Source organism: Haliaeetus leucocephalus, unplaced genomic scaffold (assembly GCF_000737465.1).
Source record: "Haliaeetus leucocephalus isolate CR32 unplaced genomic scaffold, Haliaeetus_leucocephalus-4.0 Scaffold173, whole genome shotgun sequence".
In the NCBI taxonomy this organism is placed as follows: domain Eukaryota; kingdom Metazoa; phylum Chordata; class Aves; order Accipitriformes; family Accipitridae; genus Haliaeetus; species Haliaeetus leucocephalus.
The window spans coordinates 825,251-850,410 of record NW_010972609.1 but is presented as its reverse complement, the minus strand read 5'-3'; the positions used below and the strand labels follow the sequence as shown (position 1 = coordinate 850,410).

Here is a 25,160-nt window from a genome sequence, read left to right as displayed (position 1 = left end):
GGGATAGTTTAGCCACAGGTTTTATCAAGAAATGGTCCTCAGGTCTAAATGGAATTTTGGATCAGCTTCTGAGAGGCAGGTTATCATAGCATTACATGCACAATTTGTCCCAGCCCTAAAAGAGACAATATGAGTAAGTATCTGCACTCATCCTCTGATTACGGGAGTTTTCCTGCAGTTCTGCTCTGCAAAGAGAGCTGGTGTTATTGACTAGTTGCTTTCAGTTTTAAGTGCTTTGAAGATGTGATCTTATCTAGAACATTTCACAGTGATTGATGATCATCCCCTAAGGAGTGTGAGCAAAACACATAACAGATTCATAGATGTGCATTAATCTATAACCTAAAAACATATTTCCATATAAACTAAATAGAAAAGTATTCAAAAATGTTTACACAATATTATTAAAAGTGCAAGATAAACTACATTGCTTAGAAAGTGCCAACTCTGAAACAACAAAATATAGTAAAATGCTTCCTTCCCTCCTCTCTCCTACTGCCCTAACCCGTCCTTTCTTAAGTTTTTATATTCAGGCAGAAATTACAGTGGACTGAAATGCAGCTGAATACAAATTAAACATTACAGATTATTTTCCCTTTAAATTCTATACCCAAAGAATGCCATCTAGTGACCATCTACTGAACACAAGAATTGGTATCGATAATGCATCTCACTTCAACTATTAAGGTAACATATTACACATTAACTATGATGTGCATGTTCATTTTGTTACTCTTTGTGTGTGTGTGTGTGTGTGTATGAGAAAAAGAAAGGATAAACTCTTAACCAGAGTATTTTTACTCGAGAACATCTGACATCCCTCAGCAATTTTGTCACTTCCTCTCTGCTTCAACTACTCCATCCAGAAGGTGGCTTCTGTCTTAACAGAACATTTTTAGGATAACTCTCTCTGTATGCATCTACAAACAGCTAAACACTGAGGCATTTATGGTGTCACAGCATTTTCTAGAAAGGAAAGATCCCATTTTCTCTTGCTACCCAACTTCTCTTTTTTCCTTAGGAAGAAATATTGAGATAACTTCCATATCAGTTAAAAAAAAAAAAACAACAAACAATTCAGCACTTTATCTAAGCTATTTTGCGTTATGACAGAATCTCTTACATAGCACATTTTATTACAAAAGATGGATGATAGGACATCTTGCCTGCACTGAAACTTGCAACACAGTTGAACACAAACTGTATTTTACAAAAATCCTAAAGGCAAGACTTTTCAGTAAGACCTCACCCCATGTAATAAATGTTATAAAATGTTTTGCTCTTCCAAAACAAGACTTAGTCTCACATACTAAGCTGAAAGAAATATATTAGCACCCAAGTCACTTATTGTCTGATAAGGGCAATTTTGTGACACATTACTAAAGACTGTAATATTTCAGCGGTTTGACACTTCCCTTGCTAATCTTCACTACCCGTCTTTAGAAGATTCGGAGTATGTCGTGCTGTGTGGCTAATGCTCAGAATAATATCATAAAGTGTAATATACAAATTATGCAGCATGCTGATAAATAAAATAAGACGTTCAGAAAAACAGAATAGCTTCATCTGAATAATATTACTAGATGTTTCCTATTTCAAAAATATTCCTATTTTTTGCCATTGCTTTTCTACTGACGTCGGATAACAGGTTTGGCTTTTGATTAACAGGCTAATTCTTACAATACTCTTTCTCCAATTCTTAAATTTGCCTTTACTTGAAAAAAGTAACCTTTGGGTGGCAGGTGACAGGAGCAGAGATGAGCAACTGCTGCCATTACCTTCAGTAGCACTTAGAACACAGGCTGGGCTAGTATGATGCTAATCACAAACTGTGTAAGCAATAAATGTAGAATCAAGTCACATTCAGTTGATCACAGGAAAACCTAACCTCACTGGGGATGTCTCATCAGAAAACTTGAGTAAGGTCATGTTCTATATATAGTTTGAGAGCAAAGACAAACTCTTTAAAAACCCTCACACTCTGGATGAAATTGCCTATTCAGAAATATAAGAAAAGGCTTTTGCACAATATCAGGTGGAAAACTGCAAGCTATGCCAATTTATGATTAATAATTACCATTAAAAGCTCTGCACTGAAGGTAGATAGATCCACCAGAACATGTGCAGACAAAACTATAACACCAGACAGATTTAAGGCATAGGGTTGTTACCATCCTTCTTCATTACCAGGTAGTGGATTAAGATAAACCCTTCAAATAAAATACGACTATCTACACAGGGATTTACCTTCCTTCACCTAGATACATTATAAACCATCAGAAAAAGATGTACCAAACACTTCTGCATTCATTCATTTTACTAATATCTCTCCATTCATGGAAATTCACAATACTGTGGTTTTCCTGCTATGTAAGCTAATCAATAGAGCAAAGTGAACACAAACAAGAGCTGCAGTACTCTCTGCATAACAGTTGTAAGGGTTGATATGAGAGGTCTCAGAGAAAGAAGAACTTTCTCGTGCCCACCTTTTTGGAATAAGGCAGCACACTGGTGACCTTATCTGAAGCCCAAAGGGAATTTAAACAAGGGGCACAGAAGAGAGGTACACACACAGCATCCAGAAGTTAAATTGGAGAATGAAATTCAAGCTTTCATTATATCTTTTTAAAATTCTGCTACTGTAGGTAAGAGTAATTGATTTTCTGTAAGGAAAAGAAGCAATCAGCAAGTTAAGAATGTAGCAAGGCTTTTGAATATTGATATTCCAGATAAAGATACAGTCAGATTTATCGAGAAATAAGTTCCTAAACAGATGCTTGAGATTTTAATACACTAATGAAGTTAGCTGCTTCGTGTAATACAAGATTTGAACTTCAAGAAGTCTTGAATCAAATGCTCATCAAATGCATATAATAACAATCCAAAATATGTTCTTGTTTCTGAGATGTTGAAAAACCCCTCTCAGAGGGAGGTACATTAATGAGCACTAGGTCATATATTATGTACATTTATAGGATTGTCTGTAGAGGTTGGGGGTTTTTTTGTGCTCTAGAATAGCTCACCAAGAAAATTAGGTGGGAAGCCTCCAAAAATTTCTCCACATTCAGTCATGATTAATAACAAGGAAGAGAAAAATCAATACTAATCAGCAGTGCATTCATATGCACATAAAAGTATGTTTGCCCATGTAAGCAAAATGAGTATTGCAAAGTCACCAGTAAAACCTGACTTAGGGCATCAAAAACAAGTCATTAAAATATATATGGTATGCACGGGTTTCATAGGAGGGGAAATCACAGTGTTATATTGTGCAGGTTTTAGAAAAAAATACTTAAAATGTATCTTTGTAAGATAAAGCCTTTTCTTAAAAAAAAAAAGACTTTAGCAATCATGTACTTTTAAAATTAAAGCTTTAAAAATAGCTTTTATTAGCAATGATATAATTTTTAAGTGTCCTAATGCTTAGTATCAGTCATATTTCAAGCAAAATGCTGTTTAGCTCTGGAAAATATGGTTCCCTGGAAATCATTGGTCTCTTACATTTATGAATAGCATTAATGTGAATTCATAACTATGCATACATGTTTGTGAAAAAATAAAGCTACTCTTTCATGTTTCGGGGGCTGGGGTGAACTGGGTTTCTTATTTTCATGCTCCTTTGAGTGACATATTTACAACCTTTACCTTAAAGCTTGACTATAAGAGACTACTTGGGCAAAATTAAATTCATCTAAAGGCATAAAGTTAGAATGGATTAAAACAATTTAAAATCAGAATGACAGGGATTTATGGCAATTTAAATTGACACCTGCAGTTCAGACTACTTTTCACGATACCCACAACCTTTTTGTGACTCAGATACTCTTTGTTATCCTAGTCTGTGCCTCCCAAGATAAGCCCAAATCTGGGCTGCTGATAGGGCTGCTGTCACATGCTGTGGATGTGGACATGACAGACTGTGAATTAAATAATGTTCAGACAATATCCATTTCAAGCTTATTTATTTTCATTAAAAACTATTAGTTGTTTAACAGGCTATTGTGGTTAGTATGCTTTCTCTGTGCTTTGAAATGGTAGCTGAAAGTCAAAACATAAATCTGCCACTTAGTAACAGCTTGCATCATCCAGAGCCTGCACCATAAAAGGTTTTTCCAGGGTTAATCTGAAAGTTCTGGTTTAAAAACCAAAACAACCGCTGTCCTCCCAAATGCTTCCCAGAAAGAGATTCCAGCAATCAGAGATAACTGGTATTTTAAGCCTACCCATTTCAGTATCCAAGTAATTTGTTTGAGCTATCTGAAACATGAGGATTAAGGGAAAATCCTTCTCAGGGTTGAATCTTCTTAGAAAGCCCAGATACTCTTCCCTGTGTACAAGAGACTACCTGCGATACTGCTAGCAACTATTTTCTTTCTATACTGCCATCACCTTAGCCAAGGAATGGATGGTAGTAGCCTACTGCACATAGGAGTCTGAGACACTAACTCATCGATAAGTTTTAAGCAGGAGTTCAAGTAGTCTGCCTTATGTTGGGGAAATACATTTCACTGAATTTACTCAAAGCAAATAGTGGTAGCATAAAAAAGGTTAAAAAAAAATCTGTATGCTGCTTTCCTTAAAAGTTACTTAATGGCACTGTTGCTGTGACTGCATGAAAAACACAGTTTGCTGAGCTGCTGGTTAATCTTGCACCAATTTTAATATATCTTGTGCATTGAGCAAGACTGGAGTAAATGTGTGAACCGAATGAGTACTGCTGGCAGAGTCCCTCAGAGCAGTCCCCCAGAACTGTGTAACGCATCAGGAAAGACTCCGATTACTCTATCAGAAATCAGCTTTTTCTGTGTGGCTCCCCTGTTCCCCTTGTATATTCTTACCTTGAATACGCAGAACTGACTGGAATTTCAGCGAATGTGAGTTTCCTCCGTTGCCCGCTCCAAAGGCAGGTGATGGTGGCACAGAAAGGAGGAGACCTGGACACACAGCCACCGGCAGGAGAGAAGAGTACTCAGCCCAGCTTAGCTGAGAAAAGGATTAATCCCAGCCATTTACTGTGTGCATTAGATAACAACGGCAGTGGATTCAAGAGTAATGCAAACTGCCCTGACCACTGAACCAGGAAAACACCTTCCAGAGAGATACTTCTAGAGCAAAAACTCTGTATTTCCTCACATCCAGTTTTCAAACGAGGATGGTGCCATCACAAGATGGCAACCTGTTCTCAGCTGCATTTCTGTTGGCTTGAGGAACACCTATCACTCAGTAGTCACGTCAGCTCGTCATTCACATGAGCTGACAGCATGCGCACTCTCAAGCTGACATCACCTGCCTCTTTGCGTGTTTTATTATTTAACTACTTCTTTAAAATATTCTTCTTCCTTCTTTGGTCCAGGAGAATATTCTGCATTTGCTCATCCACGTTGTTGCTTCAGTAGATCACTTCTACAGTCGTTATCTTCAGATACGGCATTTTGGATGCAATGTCTTGGTGTGGAGCCGCAGATGCAGCATTTGGCCCGTTGATAAACATCCTCCTCCCCAGAATTAACAACAAAGTGCCTGGTTACCACAAGCATCAGCGACCAGAGTCCCTTCCTCCTCACGTCTCCATCGTCCAAGCTTCACTCGCGGTCTCAGCTCCGTACAAACAGCCTCAGGCACTGCCAAAACCAGGACGAGGGCACATTTCTTCCCCTACCTCCCCACTCCCTCCGCATGCACTCTCTGAAAGCTCCCTTTCTTTCAGATGCAGGTTTTGGAGAGGTGCCTGCTGCCAGTTGAGACCCACGACCACCAACCCCTCACGCAGCCCACCCACGCTGTGACTCCGGGTCACCGGCTGCACCTCCACTTCCCCATCGCCCTGGCTCCCCAATTCCTGGGGCAGAAGCAATCCTCAGCCCGTACGTTCCTCAAGCCATCTTCATCCAACCGTTCCGGGAAGAGGGAGGCTGGAGCAGCAGCCCAGATTCCTGCCAGATGGCTGCCGCCAAGCCGGCGTCTTCCCTCGCTCCTCAGGACACCATCAGCACAGGCCCTCGCACCATCACGCCGTGCCAAGGGATCCGCCAACCCTTTTATCACCCTTCAGCTTTCCAGTTTATTTATCAAGGACTAGAGCCCATTCCCAAATGAGAAAATACGGTACGATGCTTCCTCAGGAAAAAACACATGCGCTTTCTCACGTTGGTATAACGTATAGGTAGATTACCACTAAAAGAAGTGCAAAAGCCTATGATCTCAAAAGTGATTGGCACTTTTTTACTTTTGAAACAACAGGTTTGAGCCCAAAGGCAATTAAAGAATCATAATTTAAAAATAAATAAATAAATACAATCCACACATCACAACTTCCAGAGATGTATTTCCTATATAAAAAAAAAAAAGGTAAAACCTGGCAGCAGATGAAGAGAAACTACACTTTTCCATATTCAGCTTTTGTGTGCTCACAAAACTTCAACAGAACAACTAGAAAAGCCAGAACACAAACATCGCTTTGAAGAATAAAAAGGTTCCATGAATCAAAGAGTAAAAATATAAGGAAATATGTCTACATGTACTTTTACAATTACATAGCATTTGTCAGAATACCTACCAGATGCTTTTTCAAGTTTGTCTCTCAAATAACATGACAACTTGAAATGTATCCATGTTTATAGTTGTACTGAAAAACACTGGGAGAATCCCCAAAGTATTTGTGTTTTATGACACTCTAACTAGTTCTTCAGTGTAGTTTTCATATAGTACAACCTAACCAATTGGATACTGCTTTTAAAGGAAAATTCTTAGTATCTTTTGATTCTAAGAGGATCCCATATATGGATCCCATATATAATCCCATACATGATAAAATTCTTACCTAATTGATCAAAACAGCTTTGCAAGAACTTTCTTAAATGTTTGGCTGATGCTTTAAAACCCATTAACTTAAGTACTTCCAATTAGCTTCCAAATGTGACGTACAAGTTGCAACATCCTACAAAGTAAGGTTAGGACTTCAAGAAATTACAAAGACTTACTTTTGAAGAAGAAAATTTATAATACATTTAAATCTTCCAACTCTATCTACATGGTGAAACCTCATGGAATCCTGAAGTCCAGCAACTAGGTGTAGCTCATATAAGTCATTATAGTTCACCTTTAGGTTTAAGTATTTTATATTTTCAGAACTGCACCCTAAAGCATCTATCAAAATTAATACTTAAAAACATCTTGTTAGAAGTGAAGCTTCTAATTAAATAAGCAGTATTACCTGCACTTATTAGATAGCTAATACGATGTATGCTAATAACTCCTGTTTAATGAGGAAAAGAAATTCAGTAACATTAGATAGTTCTCTTCCCATACAAAGCATGATTAAGCACAAACTCGGCTTCAAGATTACTGAAACTTCACACACATCAGTCATCATTTTAGGAAAAATTAACATCGAGTTTTACGCACAAACTAACACAAAAACAATATACATATTTCACTGGTTAGTGCCACTACTAAACACACGGTTAAATACACACACAAAACAGAAGGAAAGCTGGAGGTAGTGGTGCACCGAAATATATAGAACTAACAGCACTTGCAACCATGTCAGCTATTTTGCTTCCCAGGTGTATGTTCTTCCCTACTTATCAGTCTTACAAACACTTCCCACCCCAAGCTACTTCGAGTCATTTAGCCCTTGTGTCAAGGTCTGGGACTGTGTCTACATGTACTACCAAGCGTCTGTGCTTTTTAACAATATTGCAATATGTTTTGGGGGAGTGGGGACCTGAGGACATCCATTCCTAAGAATAACGTCTTCCATACTGCAGCATAGAAGGCATCCTCAGGAGATATGATGCAGAGAGAAAAATAAGCACTAGGCTGCTCAGCAGGAATAGCATTTTCCCATTCTGTTAGACTACCTCATAGGCATAAATTAGGAAAGACAAAAAGTAGGGATTACCTACTTTTTAATTGCAGAGCAAGAATGCACAATCCTTCTGACAATCATTTCCACCTTCCTGTTTTTCTACAGACTCGTATCATTGACCCCATTAAACAAGATATTTGCAAGAAAATAAAAATCTTCCTCTTTCATCTGTCCATCTGCTGCCCAGAAAACAGGTAATACCTCACCATGTCAGCAGCATACACCAAGAAAATTGCGTTCATTTATGATGAAAGAATTAAACCAAATGAGTGAGAATAATACAAAGATTTCAAATGTCCATTCAAAAACAAACTACAACCCTAAAACTTGTTTTCTAAAAATGAAGCAAGAATGAGAGAAGAACAAACAAAAGTTCACCTCATTTACCTGATTTCCTAATTAATTAGCAATTAGGAATTCCAATTTCCTTCAATTGCCTTGCAGTGCACCCTTCAAATACAGCATGCCCTGTCAAAACCCCTCCCAGTAACTTAGCTTTGAGTACTGCGACATTTCTAGATTTTTCACTTTATTTTCTTATTTGAGTAAGCAAATAAAAACAGGGAAAAAAAATAGAAAGAATATGCCATTTTGTGTCCTCTTGCCTGTAATAATGATGTCTGGATGTTTGGTAACTACTTCAAAATGGGTGAACAATTATAAAGCGTAGGTGTGTCGTGACAGAGTTTAAGTGCCACTCGTGAGCTAGTTAAGAGGATGGGAACAAAAAAGGGGTCTCGGTTCTCTGCTGTTTTCACAAGAAAAGAGAAGAGTTCAGCAGAAGAAACTGAAGAAAGCTGAGCTGTGTGGTGATCACAGGAATGGAGGGAGGATGGCCCAGAACTGCCCCAGAGCTACAGAAGCCTTGATCATTTAAATAAATAAAAAAAAAATTAAAAATTATCTATACTGTTGAAGAGAAATGTCTGAAGATACAGAGTTTTAAGTGTTTAACATTAGACTAGATATTGAGATGTTATCACCAAAGAACTAGAGGAACACTGCAAGTCCCTTTTCCAGCCAAAGGAGCTCCTTATCTCGAGACTCACTGGTTCACTTTTTAGCCAGATTTTCCTTCTGTCTATGAGCATTGTTTTATCACCAGCAAACAGCCTACATCTTGGATCGTAAAAGTACTTACCAGTAAACAGAAAAATTTGAAGGATTGCATCTCTCTTCCAATTTTGCCTTGTACCTCTCCTCTGATTTTATCTAAGCTTCTCTTCCTGCAGCACTAATCAGTGCACTTACCTATAATTTGCCCTTCTGTTTTCTGGGGCAAGCACTTAGCAAAAATCACCATTCTTTCTATTACATTTTCAACATCCTCTGGTTCTTAAAAATAAATAAATCCTGACATTGTTTCTTCTCATAGTCTTTTGTTCACTGCATGTAACTGTATCCTGCCTTTGGATAATAAAATCTTAGCAAGACAGATTTGTGATTTTTGTGAAAGTGCCTTGAACATTTCCTGTATATATTATGCTTTTCCTCTCAACCAGTGGCCTACTAAGGCTTTAGAGTCTTCAAAGTCTTATATGAGACCAAACCAAAGCATAGGTTTTATCCTGGCAAGTGAAAGGAAAAGTATAACCTATAGGGATTTACAGTCATAAATATAACTGTTTCTTTTCTTTTTTAAGTGTTGACAAACAAATGCTAGTATAACATAAAATTAGGTTTGTAACTTATCTGAGAGACAAAACATTTAGAATGGAAATAGTAGCTGCGATTCAAAAAGGTTTTCCCCTTAATTTTTTCTTTAGAAACCTTTTATCATGGAGTTTAATTCTAATGGCAAATAAATAACATCATGAAGATTCTCGTCCTTCCTCCTGGCTCCTCATTTTGATTTGTTAAATTTGAACAGCAAAGGATTGGCTTGCATCCCTAAGTTTATGGGGTGAGCTAAATGTTTGAAACACACAGACATTCTAAAAAGGTAGAAAGGTATCTGAAGGTGACAAGCTCAGGTGGAAATGTTAATACCACAGAAGTTTATATAGTTAGGTGATATGAATCTTTCCCCACTGCAGCTTTGTTGTCTACGTTCAATCGGGGAAACTGCACTCATACTACAAAAGCATCACAGAAAGGATTAATTGTTTTTAAGTGCTTTATAATTGCCACCAGCTTACTACTGCAAAGTAGAGGGTGCTTGCTAGCTCCTGCTCTTTGATAATTGCTGTGTTATCGGACAGCTGACTCAGGCTGTAGTTCTATGCAGTACCAATTGATGGGACTCCTGTCCTTTCCATTAATCATTGATCATTTTTCCAAGTAAACCTGCTTACAGGAGAGCCTTAAAAACTAACAAATAACCTTTTTTTTTTTTTTTTAAAGCACTGTGGCTTTGCCTTTCAGTCCAGAATGCAGCCACACAAACCTTTGTGCCAGTACAACTGCAGAGCAGAAATAGGGAGTGGGAAAAAAAATTGTAACTGACAAAGAAAATATCATTGCAAAAAATTTGCACCCAAAAAGGATGTGATTATGCAGACAAAATTGGACAAGACAGAGATATTACTATAAACTTTTTAGTTCACTTAGCAACTGATGAAGTGGTAAGTCTCTGTCTTTTACATAGCCATGGAAAAGCATCTGCAGGCATGTCTGTACTAACTTTAACTTAATTTAAAACTTTACAGAAATACTGGGTTATTCTTGTGCTTAGGTACTTTCCAACTGACAACTTCCAAAGTGCAGATGTGCTAAAAGGATGAAACCTCTTCCTTTCCGTTCCCTCCTGCAGATATACCTTGGCAAAGACAGACTTATGGCATGGATCATTTTTCAACATATATTCCTCCCTTCCACTGCCAAGATTTTTTCAAGCCCTGTCTGTTATCAATGTTGCTGGTATCTGACTGCATTGGTTTTGCCAATCCATTTTTGTTTTTACCATGCATAGCTTTCATAGCATGCATGAACATTGCCAGCACACACTGAAACACCGATACTCTCAATCTTTCATTGTAATGTGGTTGCAAAGACTTCTACTCTTGTTACCTAACTTCAGTTTTCCACCTCCTGCAGCATATTATTGCACATAAATGTGTCCAACAGAGTAGAAGTACTTTTCTTAACTCATATGATCCAACACTTTTAACTATTCAGCCAAAAGGTAATGTTATAGCTTCTAGAGGTTTGTTGTTAACCTTTACTCCACAAACTGTAATTTTTTAAATGTAAGGAATTTTTAGATAAGTGAGACAAGGATACATTCTATTTAATTTCCTTAAACTACTGATATGTTGTACAGGGAATTCAATATAATTCCTTTTAATATTTCCAGGAGAGCAGCCAAAATATGTAACTATTTTAAACATCTCTCTGAATAACATTAAACTAGTGCTTGATACGCGTATAACATATCTATAAGCATGAAGGAAAGACCCTATAGCTTCCTGTGATTTTTGTATAATTGTAATTGAACTTCTGGCTACAAAAAAGCCCCAAAACAATACACTGAAGTCCTTTTTGCTTGTAAATCATCCACAAAATTATCTTGACTTTTGCAGCCATTTTTGATATTTGTGAACTGTAGCCTGAATTGAGGGTTAAGAAAGTCACTGGGCATCTTTCAGTTCAGATCAGAAAGCAGAACCAAATTTCCAAACTCAGTTCCAAATACAAGCATGCTTTTATAAATAATGTACCAAGCTCCATTACCATTTAAAATTCAATCCATTTTGTGAGTTCAGAATTAGAAACATTTACTCAGATTTGTCTATTTTACCTGAAGACAAATAACCTATTCCTGACTTGAAAAATAAGACTATCAATATTGATGTGATGTTCTTTCACTTAGCTAAATAAATGCACTCTGGGATATTGATAGTGTGAGTAAGCACAGCCCTGGTGTGAGTAAGCACAGCGAGTTTCAAAGCCCAACACTGGAGGCATAACCTTTAAAACCACGGCCACAGCCATGCTGCCCCTGCCTTCTGACTCTGCCCTGCAGGCACAAAACAGCCAGTGGCAGAACAAGGCATCTGGAGATGGAAAGCAACAGAAATGGGGGGAGGACAGGGTGTGAAGCCCCAAACTTTAGTTTTTCTAAACTCTCTGCAAGCTCTGTGACCGTATCGAAGGCCACCTGAGATACTGGTCAGGTCTGGGGCTTCCTACCTAGAGTTGATTGAGCCCAAGATGAAATGTCGGAGAGAAAATGATCTTCATTTGAAGAAAGTACACTTTAAAACCCTTACCTCACTAGTCTGGGTTAACAGTTCACAAGGCAAGGTGAGACCCCAGAGTTTCCCTTTGATACCAGTCCGATAATAAAATTAGCACAGCTTTCTAGTGAGGGAGGTATTCCGCTTACGTGGTTCGCACTACAGAATAAAATTGGCAAATGGTATGTAATGTAATAACTGATTGGGTTTTTTAATGAATCAAAATAACATGCTTGTTTTCATGCTGCTTCTACTATGATCAGGTACTGTCATCTAGTAGCATATTATCAAGTCTGTTCCTCACTATCAGGCATCGGTGGGTCTTTTAGCAAGCTGGAAAAAGCTCCTTTCCATCCTCTTTTGTTGCAGGCAGGTATGGAAGCAAAAAAGCAGTGACATAATTTAAGAAGGGAATATAGATTATCTAACAGCTGCTGCTCTTTAGGTATCATTTTCCTGATCACCTCCAGCACTGCCATTACTATAAGTAGATGCTCTATCATCTTCCTTAAATTAATATGAATTTGATCTCAGGTAACTGGGGAGCGTTTCAAAGAGTTTTCAGCCTCTGTTGTCAGGCCTTTTATCTGAAGCATTAAGAGTAAGATGGGAAAAAACCCAAATGTGTCATTTAGAACAGGAGAATACAGAAGAAGAAGATGACTTATCAACAATTTCAGAATTTGCATAGAACTAAGACTTGCCTTGCTTTAGGTCAGCCATTTTAAGTAAGTGGTTTTAAAAAGTATTAGGTTATGCTAAATGAAATGAGTTAAACGAAATATGGCACTTTATTTAATCCTGACAGATACCCAGAACGGTTTTAACAGAAGTTGTATTCTGACATAAATAATATTTGCACAGGTGCATCAGAGAATCCTGACTAAACAGAATTTCAGAAAAAAATATATGTAAAATAAAAATAAAAGCCAAAACCTACTGCTACTATAATTTAAGATATTTATGGAATGAGCAAAGATCAAGTATATTTGATCATAGGATCATAAGCTATTAAAAAGTACCTCTAATAAAAAACCTCACAAAACCAAAAAGCCTATTAGTACAGGGAAGAGATGTTACTACCAAAATATATATTCTTTATGAAATTTGAAAGGCTCCAAAATTCCAGAAGGTGAAAGCTAAGGATTTTTGCCTACTAGAAATCACTGAGATATGCCAAATTGGTTAAAACTCAAATAACTTGACCCACGCTTTGATGTGTTGAAAAAAAACGTGTTATATGTGTAGTTTCCACAAGAACAACTAGGAATCAAAAAATTAAAGTATTACTTCTACATTGTTAGCACATTGCATAACAGGGCTGCTCAAATTCTGCCACAGATCCAAGTATTCTGTCTTAAACCAATAATTGGGCTTAAATTCCTCAGGAGGCTGTTTCACTTTATAAATCATTCACTTTATACCTTTATCTTTTTCATACTTCTAAAGTAATTTGTAACATTAGACATTTTTTGCTATTTATATATGCTCTCAGGCTTTAAAAGTTGCTTCTTAACGTTAGATGGAGTGTGATTTTGCACAGAAAATGTGAATGCCTCACTGGAAGTAAAAGCAAGACACTAATGGTAACTCCATTCCTTTCTGAGACACTCCTCAGAGTTTGCACTTTTTTATCCTGTATGGTTTGATAGAATTTTTTTTTTTTTTTTTTTTTTTTGGAAAAAATTGCGAAAAGAATAAAAAAAGGAAAAACTCTACATTTGCACGTCCGAAATCACACATCAGCAATCCCAGATGCATTTTAAATGTTGAGTTTCCTAACATGTAAGTTTAACTTTATATTGCTGTGCTATTTATTTTTAGCCTATTTCAATGCTTTAGAGAATTGCATGGCTCCTTTTCAGCTGATTAGAGTTATTCCTAAGTGGCTCTTGGCAAGCATGAAAATCAGAGTGAACGGAATGAAGTGCATGTCAGCTGAGGAGCCGAGACAGTAAAATATTATGAATTAAAAATTACTTATTCAGACATAAAGATGCAGACAGGCTTACAATCTTTACAAGCTCTAGAGCTAGGCTTGTATTTTCTTTCTTTTGAATAATTTTTTAATGTTTTTGCTTTGTGCTGTTCTCAAAAACTGGATAAATTATGAAATTATTATCATGGAATACTTTATTTTACTCTTTCTTGAAACCAAACTCATATCATTAGCAAAGGAAAACCACTTTAATTTGACAGAGAGAAGCTGACCAGCAAAATGAGTTGGTAGACTCAGTCTTCCAAAGCATTTCTTACAAATACTACTATTACAGTAAGAAACCTCTATTGCATCTTGGTCAGAAGTCCAAGACTGAAAGAATGCTAGGTCTTTCAAGGCACCCTGGGTCAGAGAGAACACACATTACTGGCTTGTGTGGGAAGCATATGATTCCATCCTATAGCCAGCTTGCAGACAAAAACAGCTCTGAAGTTACCTCTGCTTCCAAATTAGCATTATTGTTGAGTGATGATTCATTTAGAAGTCTTTTCCCAAACTGCTGTTTATCATCACTGAGAACACAAACGCTTTGCTCAGCAAAGCTAAAGTGCAGAAACTTGCTGAGGTTCATTCTTTACATTTCCATTATTTGAGACAAAAAGTAGAGTTGATTTACATCCTCAGCTACAGAGACTTGTCAGAATTAGTTGAATATTACTGCACCAAGCTCCTATGTCAGCTGGGTTTTGTGGACTGGCTTGCCAGCACCTCAGATCTAGTTCTTTGCATTGACTTTTTTGTTCCAGTATGAAGTATTTTTCCCACTGTTTGATGGAAAAGAATGGAGTTTAAGCAAAAATATGGTATGTAGCATATTCCTGATCTTTCTAAGCCCTAAAACAGAACACAGTATCTTTGTGGATGATCGCTGTGCTGATTTTTGTCATCTATTCACATTTTTTCTTAATTACAAATTTGTACATGGGAAACATATTTTGTGGCAGAAAATCACTTCTCAAAGGATGAAACTTTTCAGAATCATGAGAGCCATGTGGTTTGTTGTGCAAAGTATAGAAGCAAGGCAGAAAAGAGTATTTCAGAGGCCAGAGCTTTGGACAGTATCCTTCAAGACAGGGGGACTTACTGAAGAGTGTTTGACCTGTCAGTTTGAGCTCTGGGTACCAGGGTTTGATAGCTGGACAGCATTCCTCAAACAGGCATGGATAAACTTCAATAAACACCTCTGCTTGACTGCGTGTCCCACATTTAGGACCCTGTCTGGGATTACAAAGATATAATATTATATCTCTTGAGTTTTCTATCCATTTTCAAATGGCTGAATTTGTATCCATATAATACCACTTTTTACAATAAGCCCACTTACACGTGAGGCAGTCTTGCACTTTCAATTTTTTTTTAAATTTGCTTTATATTCTCTGTGCCACATTAAGTCCAGCCATTGCCTGCACTGTTGAGTGAGAACATGTTTCCAAGCTATCAGACTTCTTAGCTCTTTACACAACTGACATGAGGATGTTTGTGATTAACTTTCCTAACAAAAATGTGTCTTTCCCTCCTTATACATATAAATTACTTTTGTCTTGTCTCCATTTAGTCCTTCCAGCTGCAGTACTGTTTTGTCCTTAACTGCTCCTGTTCATGGCAAACAGTTTAAGTTGCACGATCATTTTGCCACAGATGCACAGGTACTTTCTATTCAAGGTGGAATCCTGTGGGAGGAGCATTTATCAAAATTTATTATCAAAACCCTCGAGGTGCTCATCTGGTCAGATAGCATCTCTTATTTGCAGGCTCTTCTGTCTCATTGAAACCTTCCTCCTTCCAGCGGTTTTCAAAGTTATTTAGTTTAGAGAATTTTTCAGAGTTCTAATAATCTCTACAGTGTTTCCATCTATTCTTACAGTTGTCTTTCTAGTTAAAAAACTACCCAGAATGGATCCTAACAAAACAGGAAAAAGTTGTTTAAAAAAGATTTTGTTAATTTGGATCATTTATAAAAGGCAGGTAATGAAGGGAAGAGGCTGGATGAAAAGATTTTTTTGCTTTCTGTTTTTTTCTGCCAGTGCTGACCTTTACATGCATAATTGTATGTGATTGGGAGTGCTTTTACAGCTGATTAAGTTCTGGCTATCTATTATGCCCAAACAGCAAATTTGGTAAACCAAGACTCCCGTCCTTCTAGAACGACCAGAGCTACAACTCACAAATTCCAGTTTTACATGAGCTCAAGAACTAATATCTGGATGCAAACTGAGAAAAGCCTCATCAGAGACTTTAAACACATCTTAAACTCTCCAGCTATGTAAATGTAGCCCCTGACTGCCAAAATCAGCGACCCTGAACTTGCAGGAAGAAGGGTGATGGCTGTATCCAAGTGCTCCAAACCCCGTGTAGCCAGCTGAGGGACAATTCTGGTCCACAGCAAGTCCCCCATCGGAGTCCTCGGATGCATACGCAAGCTGTGCTCTGCTTGCATGTCAGGTTGAGATGGGTGCACATTTTTTCCTTTTCTATTCAGGAAAGAAATCCATATATGCGAACACATGCTCCAGCATGTCCTCTGGGCTTGATGATTTGGGGATGGGGACTTCCAAGCTCAGCACATTACATTTCTGTTCCACACTGGGATGCAATGGGGTGCACGCACACACACAGGCCAAATTTCTGTGATATGCTTTAGCGTTCATTTGCCTCACAGAGTACACTCAGTAATGACACTGCTTTGTAATATACCTACCACATCACTACCCTGAGATGCTTAAAAAGGTAGAAAAAAAGAATGCCAAAATTTAATTTTTTAGCAGCCATCCTTCTCATGAAAGGTTAAACAGCACATGTTTGAAATTAACTATAAGCTGCCTGGGAAAATTCAGTTTTTTAGAACTTCAGGCAGCCTACGTATGTCCATACAGGACACAGTCAAGCTGCAAGCTGTGCTCTGGCGTGTAACCATCCATCCTGTTTCACTGTGAGGGGGTCCCTGGCACAACTCCCACTTCTGCCAACTATTATTCTTCCAAACAGTACCCAGATATATTTCAGTGGACAAAAAATGTTGGTGACTGTTCCAAAAGGCAGCATGGAGAAGGCAACCTTGATGTGGCAGGTAAGGGGAAGAAAACTTTCAGATACAATATGTGCCCAGCCACTTGCCCGCAGAGGACAGAACAACTACCAGTTACTAGTATAGATGTTAGCTCCTAAACTCACAGTAAGGCAACTTTCTGTTTTTGCAAGAAGGCAAATCCATTTTCTAGCAGCCTGGCTGACTAGATTGTCTGGGAAGGTGCTGTGCTAATTATAAAAAGGGATGGTGGAAATGAGGAACAAATCTGGTTTTATTGAATGCACGAGGTATTAAAAGCTAAGAATGAGGAATAAAGAAAATTCTATACTTCAGAAACAGTAGTCTGTATGCACTTTATTAACACAACTTTGACTTGTTTGGTAACTTCTGAAATCTCACAGGAATGTTGGATAAGGAATGCTGCAATTTCTGCTTATAGCATCTCTTTATGATTACATACGTAAAAAGAAACGGGCAAGGGAACTATACTATGACTAGATAATCTGTCATTATATTTTCAAGTTGCTGGAAACCCAGGAGTGAGCTATACCGAACATTTAAGTACAGACATTTGGAAAGAGAAATCCCAGTTTAGATGCTAGGTAGTGTCTGCTCAGAGCACCAGTGACACTAGAGGTCAGCATGGGCGCATCTACATTAGCATTTTAGTCTGGGCCAGGGACGTGCTTTATAAGTGCTGCCTACTCTGCTGCAGCCCACGGACTGAGCAGACCTCAGAGTTTGCAAATCGGATTCTTTCATGGAAAAATGAGCTCTTGAACCACCACTAATGGTCGTTCGAGCCACGTGCCCAGATTAGATCTAGTCTGAAATAAACTCCCAGGACTCGTATGGCAACTACAACTACTAGTAAGGTGTACCCCAAGACCACAGGATAGAGAAATGTGTGGAGGATGCTACTGAATGAAAAATCAGCCCCAAAGACAACATTAAAGATGAGCATGGAACTCAAGGAAAGGTACACTGAAGAGGCCAAGAGTTGAAAGACAGCAAGAATTACTAAAAGACATGCTGATTCTGCCTTCATTTCAGTATCATTTGTAAAATCTCAGAGTTCTTCAGGCACGTTAGGGAAGAAGGAATAATAAATGGTAAAGACAGAATGTAGTTAAAGATAACTTCTAGCCTGAAAATGAATACTTCACCTCAGTTATGAGCAATCAGAAAATCTGTATCTCTGAATTCTGAAGGACATGGAGAATAAAATCACAAGTCTAATAGAAAGCAGTTTCACAGCAAATCTCTCAAGTCAGAGAAATACCCTATGATGGAAGACAAGCAAATGGAAATATCTAAACTTAAGCAGGAGAAAGAAAACTGTACCTTCCACTGGTGGGGCAGCTGATTTTATGGACGCCAGGTTCTTCTGTACTTCATTTCCCATTGGAAGGTATTAGGTAGGAATTCGTACTATTTTAAGAAGGATAATGAAATTTAAGGGGAGAATAAACTGGTAAAATGAAAGGCCTTGCTTTTTTTTTACAGGTGGAAAAATCCAACAAAGCTATGTCACATAGTGTGTCCTCAGGGGATGCAAACTACGGCTGCCAGAGATCCAAGTTGACCTGTGATTCTCTGCAGCACCAACAGCACTTAGCTAATAAATCCTGTTAAGATGTCTATTAACCCAAGGTAGTGCCTCACATTTGCATAGATTTCAGTTAACTTGGATTTTATATGAATCAAGCTTCTCCTGCACAGAATTTTCTTCAATATACCCAGAACATTTTAGCAAAAAAAAAAAAAAAAAGTATATTTTCACATATTTAGGAATATAAAGAAATTTAAGAATGCATTTGGTTCATTACTGAAGAACATAGAAAACTGTCAACGCAGAAAGAAGAAATATGTAACATTTGTATTTTGTGTTTGTACAGGGAAAAAGCAAGATGTGGTCTCAATCTCATCCGAATGAATACTTTCACTATAAGAATAGTTCAGGAGAATGTTAAAAGTTGGCTACTAAGGTGACACTATTTAAAATGAGATGGTACGAAGGTTTTGTGCCTAAGAATTTTTTAAAAGCAGGCAAAAGAACTTAGCAGACCACTGATAATGATTTTCTTTGTCGTCGTTCTTTTTTCATTAGATCTCAAAATGTCAAGGAAACTTCTTAAGACTGCAAGGCAGCGGGTCCTGTGCCAGTGCTATTAAAGGGCAAATGAGACAACCTGGATAATTAAAAGTCTACAAGCCTGGCATCAAGACTAGCAAAATAATGGAATAATTCCTACAAGTCTCAGTTAATGAAGGATTAAAGAAGGGATATAGAATTAATGCCAGTCAACATGATTTTTTTTGGAAAACAGAACTTGCCAAACTAGCATGATATCTTTGAAAAGATCACAGGAACCAGGTGCTGTTCTGTACTGCCTGCTTCCAGAGAACAGTCGGGATGGCAATGAAGTTCCCTGAAAATTGAACTTGTCTTAGAAGTGAGATTATACATCAGCATGACACAAAACACCTGCCCGCCAGTTTTACTGGGCACGTAGTGTTTAATTGTGGTTTGTTTTTTCCAAGAACTATTCCTCTTTCTTTCATTCATGGTGTGCAAATGACAAGCTACTATTAAATACAATTATTCAAACTTAATAGCAAAGGGAAGCTGTTTGAAGAAATGCTCCTAAATCTCATTTATAGGAAAGAACTGTTAGTGTGGTGCTGGTCTGAAAAAGGCTGAGTTTGAGAATCATTTCCTACACATTAAGATGATCTACTTTCTAAATCATTATCATAAGAAGTTCTGCTGCTTTGCAAAGTCCATGATGCAAATTCTTGCAACTTGCACAAGTTTGTGATGTTTCTCAGCTGATGTTCTTTCAGCGATCCCAGTAGACCTAATTTAATTTCTAATCATTTCACCATGCTTAACACATTTTTCTAAATTACTTTTGCATTTGTACTCAGAGGGAGTACTGCCTGATTTTTGCTTATAAAGCTCTCCTCTTTCATTTCCATTGTTTCCTATGCAAAGGGAATGAAGCTAACTGCATAGAGCAATTCAGTGATCAGCTGCTTTCAGTCCATACCATATTTCAATAATAATATGGCACATACTGTGGATTTCATATATTTCATACTCACAGCTCCAACCTCTATCACATTACACAGAGAAGCACTGTACCTCATTTGTGCCTTCTGGGTGCGGGACATTCTTCAAGACAGCCCAGCAAAATATGTGAGTGCACAAGTTCAAAGGTATAGAAAATGTGCCCATTTTGTGCTTATTTCATTATATTTTTGTCTTTTTTTAGAAGAACGGTATATTTAAAGTCTTTAGCTATATTAGCATTATTATTCACGCTATACTACAAGCAAATAGGAAAACAATTGGAAAGACAATCGTACGCAATAGGTGTAAATTACAATGTAATGCTCTGGTGTTTTGCCAGCCACATGGCATAAGTTTTCATAATTTCATGTCAGAAAATTTGTAAAATGTTTCTGTTTATATTCTTTTAACACTTCCAGCTTTGGTAATCCTTTTGCTATTCTTGTGACAATTTTTTCTTAATTTTCATTTTCTTTTGAATGATCAAAGAAATTTTTGCTCGAAAACAATCTTGTCACATATTAAAGCAATCATGTCATATACTGAATTTACTTCCTGCAGTATTTCTTGAAAAGATCTTTAAGGATTTGTGACAAATAGGTTTGGTTACCTTCTCTTCAAAAGCACTAAAGAGGATGCAAAACTCCTTTCATATTTTAGAAATTCACTTAATGCCCCTCCCCAGAATTTTCTTCAGATTTCGATACAAATGCACAGCTCAAATTTAATGCAGAGTTGCCATGATAGACTTCAGAAAGGTGTTTGTGATGACTGACTTACATAGACTACATGTTTCTGAAGTCTTTCAATCAAGCCACCACAAGGTTTTATTGAAGGATCCTCAGAACGGTTCACACATGGCTCTTCACCAGCTCAAGTTGCACACTGTCTGAATTTATCTGTTTTCCATAACGTTTCCAACAAATGAAATCACACTAGAATTGCAACTTGTTATCCTCTTTTTATATCTAGTATTTGAGAACTGCACTGCTCCTAGATTTGCCAATTCCAACCTCAATCTTCCTCTCACTTAACACTCCTCCATCTTTACATTTGGATTTGTTCTTAAGCCCTTTGAAGAGCTAAATAGCTATTCTCTCTCTATTCTCAGGGCCTAAATCCATTCTTTCCAAATTAGATCTGGTTTTGCCTCCTTCTCTTTTTCTCTCTCAAAAGGGAAATAGAAAAGGAGGTATAACCTTTTCACACAGTGTTTAGTTATCTAGAGCAGTGTCCCTGATGCCTCATTCCCTCATTCTTTTGAAGTTTTCATATTACAAGAGTTAACTTTTCGCCTCTTCTTCTGCTCATCCCTTAAACTCTATTTCATCTTACCACAGTTTCCATTATAACTGATGAAATTAAAATACTTAACAGGTATTATAAATATTTCCAAATCCTTACTATTCTGGAACTATTATCTTGTCCAGTGCATTCTATTCCATTCAATCGTGTTTATACAGTGGGAATATATAAAAAGAGAAAACTATACCTGTGCAGTTTATAATAACATACATAAAAGAATAGTGTTCGTGAATGAATGATACAATGCATAAATTTTAGTGTATTGTCTGCACAATGCCAAAAGTTCTTAATCAATACCTCAGAGATCCAAAACACATCAATAGTTAATTTAAAACTGCATACACTCCTGAAGAACATTAATTATATTCTCAGAGCTCATTTATACTGAGCTTTTAATTAGAGAGGATGTCCTCGTATCTGAATTGTTAAAAGCAGAGAAATTATGAGACGGTGGTAATTCTTAAAATAACATGCTTCAATGTACATTTCTGTTTCTTTTATTAATCCAGAACTGTAAAGACTCCTTGCTTAAAGTCACTTGTGTTTTACTTACTTATGGTAATACAAGTGTATGATAAAGGAGGATTCTGTTTCCTTTGTCATTGGTAAGGGTGCATATGGGACATCCCACTAATGGATGCCTCCTCTAAAATTTAGTAAAAGGTCAGCAGAGGGAACTTTATTGCTGTGAACAAGAGCTAAATACATTGTAAGACTACCTCAGATTGGGAGATGACTGACAAGTTTTTCTTCCATTATTTAATTGTCTAATTAGCCATTCTCCCATACCATAAGAAGATAAAACACAGCATAATGCTTTACAAAATGTCTGCATACAGTTCTGTGTTAAGAGCTTTCGCAGTACTTCACAGCGTAGTCCCTCACGAGAAAGACCGTTTGCTTGGATAGCATCCAGTAAACTCTGATCAATACACCCATCTTTATTTTTTAATTCAGCAGCTCAGCTTTATTTAATTCTCCAGTTTTTAGTATTGCACAAATGCGCTGCTGTATAACACATTACCGTCCAGGCTGCCTCTCTGCTTGGACAAACACATCGCATTTGTCATCGTTAGGATTCAACAGGAACTTGATCTGATTACCTGGTTTGCTTTCATTTGGTTTACATTGAACTTCTTCAACGCATTCTGCGGGAAACCATCCAATATGTCCCCGGGTGCTGCCTTCCCAGAATCCACCTTCACCAATGCTTAAAACTAAATAGAGAGAGACATAGGAAACATTAGACTTTTTTTCTCTTCTCATGTAAATACCAAGATTAGTTACATAACACAGTCAGTAATAACTGAATATCATGTTGGTAAAAGCAAACGTTGTGCAGTAACTCAAATGCTGGTAACCCCAGCAATGGGCACAGAGTAACCTTTGTCTTTGGAACCTCTTCCCAAATTTATTTTTCTCACTAGATTCCTTGGCCCTCACATAATTATTTCCATTTTCAGTTTTCTCATTGCTGCTTTTAACAAGGACAACTGCATGGTCATACTAAGACCCCCAAAAATTGTCTTGCCTGTTCAAATTAAGCTGAAGTGCTGAACCTGTTGTAAAACTGAACCCACACTGAAATTGGGTTTTAATAATATATATTTTGGTATCTCATATGTTTTCTACTTCCTAAGGAAACATGCTATTTTATTTAGTGGGTAGCTCCAGAGATTTGTAATGTAGGTCAAGTAATATGATTTAATGGTTTGAGTACACAGCAAACTCTTGAATATCCTATAGGTGCAGTACACACAACGTAATGCCTTTTGAAATATTTCAATGATTTTTTCTCGGCAGAAGTTCATCACAATAGGGAGGAGGATGATTTACCAACAGGAGAAAAAGCTTTATCCTGTAGTTCTAATTGTCTTGATATTAATCTTAGGACTCAACAAGGATTGTGACAAAAGACTGCAGCACAACAATGTATGTTTTTACTAGAAAGCAACTTTACAGTAATGAAAGGATCCTAAATTCTTGCTAAGTATTATGTTTAAGTCAATTTTATAGAAATTCCTACAAATCACTGTATGTTTAATATATATTAAAAGAACATAAATGTACTATTAAAAAGATACTATACATTAATATTGGAACAAAGGTGAGATTATTAACAAAAACACGGTTAGCTCTTCTAAACAGGTTGTTTGAAAATGCAGCTCAGTCATACACCACGGGTCCTCAGAGTACATCTGCACAAAACACAGCGTTCGGTGGGGAGGTCCCTGAGCTACCAAAACCAAGCCCGTGGAAGCCGGAGCAGCGCAGCACAGCTCCATTAGCTGTGTGCTAGCTAAGCCAGCCAAGCTAACTGGCCCTGCTGAAAATCAAGGCTAATTAGCCCAAGCACATCTCTTTGCTAACGTATGCATATGGTTTTCAAGACCAGGCATAATATCTCTGCAGGGGATTTCAGCATAGTAGGGATATTAACTTGCTCAGAGCTACTTTGATGATCTCCAACACAAGCAGCCTTTGTGCTGTTAAACCATACCTTATCAGGCTTTAAAATCACAGTCCCTGACCCTGACTGCAATTGAACTCTGTATCAGTGGAACTGCTGTGATTCAATGGCATTGAATTTGAACTTGATTTGTACTACTGTACAGTAAGATGAAAATCAAACCAATGATAGGCCAAAAAACCCCCCAAATCCTTGGTGATACTAAAGAGGTGGTAAGAAGTCTCGTTTGACACACCAGGATCTGTAAAACTGCATTTGAAATTAAAAGTTTACCTAGTTTTTCATCAATGCAATCCTGAGCTATCTGTGGTATTACTTACAGAGCATGAATATCTATTAACAGAGATATTTGACAGAAAAATGTTTTTAAATGTGTCAATTTTAGGCCTTTTAATGTAGTAAATTCAGAGATACAGATTTCATGAACTGCGTATTTACACATCACTGTCAATAAGTACATATTAAGCCCCAGGAAATAGATCCATTAAGGCAAAATCCTCCACCTGGATGGGTACCAAATGCACAATTTATCAAGTAGCTTTCTGACATATTTGAGAAAACCTATAGCTACCCAGCAAGTTATGGGATAATGGGAGAGGGCACTGACCTTGGAAGACACCAACAACTCTACAGTGACACTTAAACTGAATAAAAAATTTTTAGCACACCTTTTCTTTTAGTTACCTAACACCTCTTGGCATTGTTAACATAAGCAGAAAATATTTCATCTCTACATTTAAATGCAAGCAAAAATGAAAAAAACAGACCTGTGCTTTATTTGTATTAAAAAAATAAACAATACATAAGTAAAAATATTAATAACTATAAATTTGGGGCATAGTTAATGAAAAATACGTTGATAAATTCCAGTTGTTCTTGAAAATGTTTAAAAACTGTGCACATCAACACACAAAGTCAATCTGATAATTCAATGTTACATAAAACAGAAGCCTATTCATTCATCCAATATATATTGGGTATTCATCAGATTCCAACATATTTTTAGCAATGTAACCTCTGTTCACATAAGAATAGAGTGCATTTCTCATATATGAGATAAGGAAGTAGGAAAACTTAATTAACAACATATACAGGTATTATAATTATTGTAGGATCCTACTGTACATTGATTTAACTTCAAATCATAAAAGTGAGTGTAGGACTCCAGCCAAAAGAAATTTCAAAATGTGAGACAATGGAAGATGCCTATTGCAAGTAATTTTTTTTTTTTTTT

General features: G+C 37.2%; 1 protein-coding gene across 1 annotated transcript in view; it reads right to left on the bottom strand.

Moving 5' to 3' along the window:
• SHANK2 (SH3 and multiple ankyrin repeat domains 2) overlaps window positions 1–25,160 on the bottom strand; it is a 314,299-nt gene that overhangs the window by 185,492 nt on the left and 103,647 nt on the right. The window contains exon 12 of the mRNA XM_010563678.1: window positions 22,560–22,673. Within this exon, the coding sequence (XP_010561980.1) occupies window positions 22,560–22,673 (114 nt within the window). The remainder of the gene's footprint in view (window positions 1–22,559; window positions 22,674–25,160) is intronic.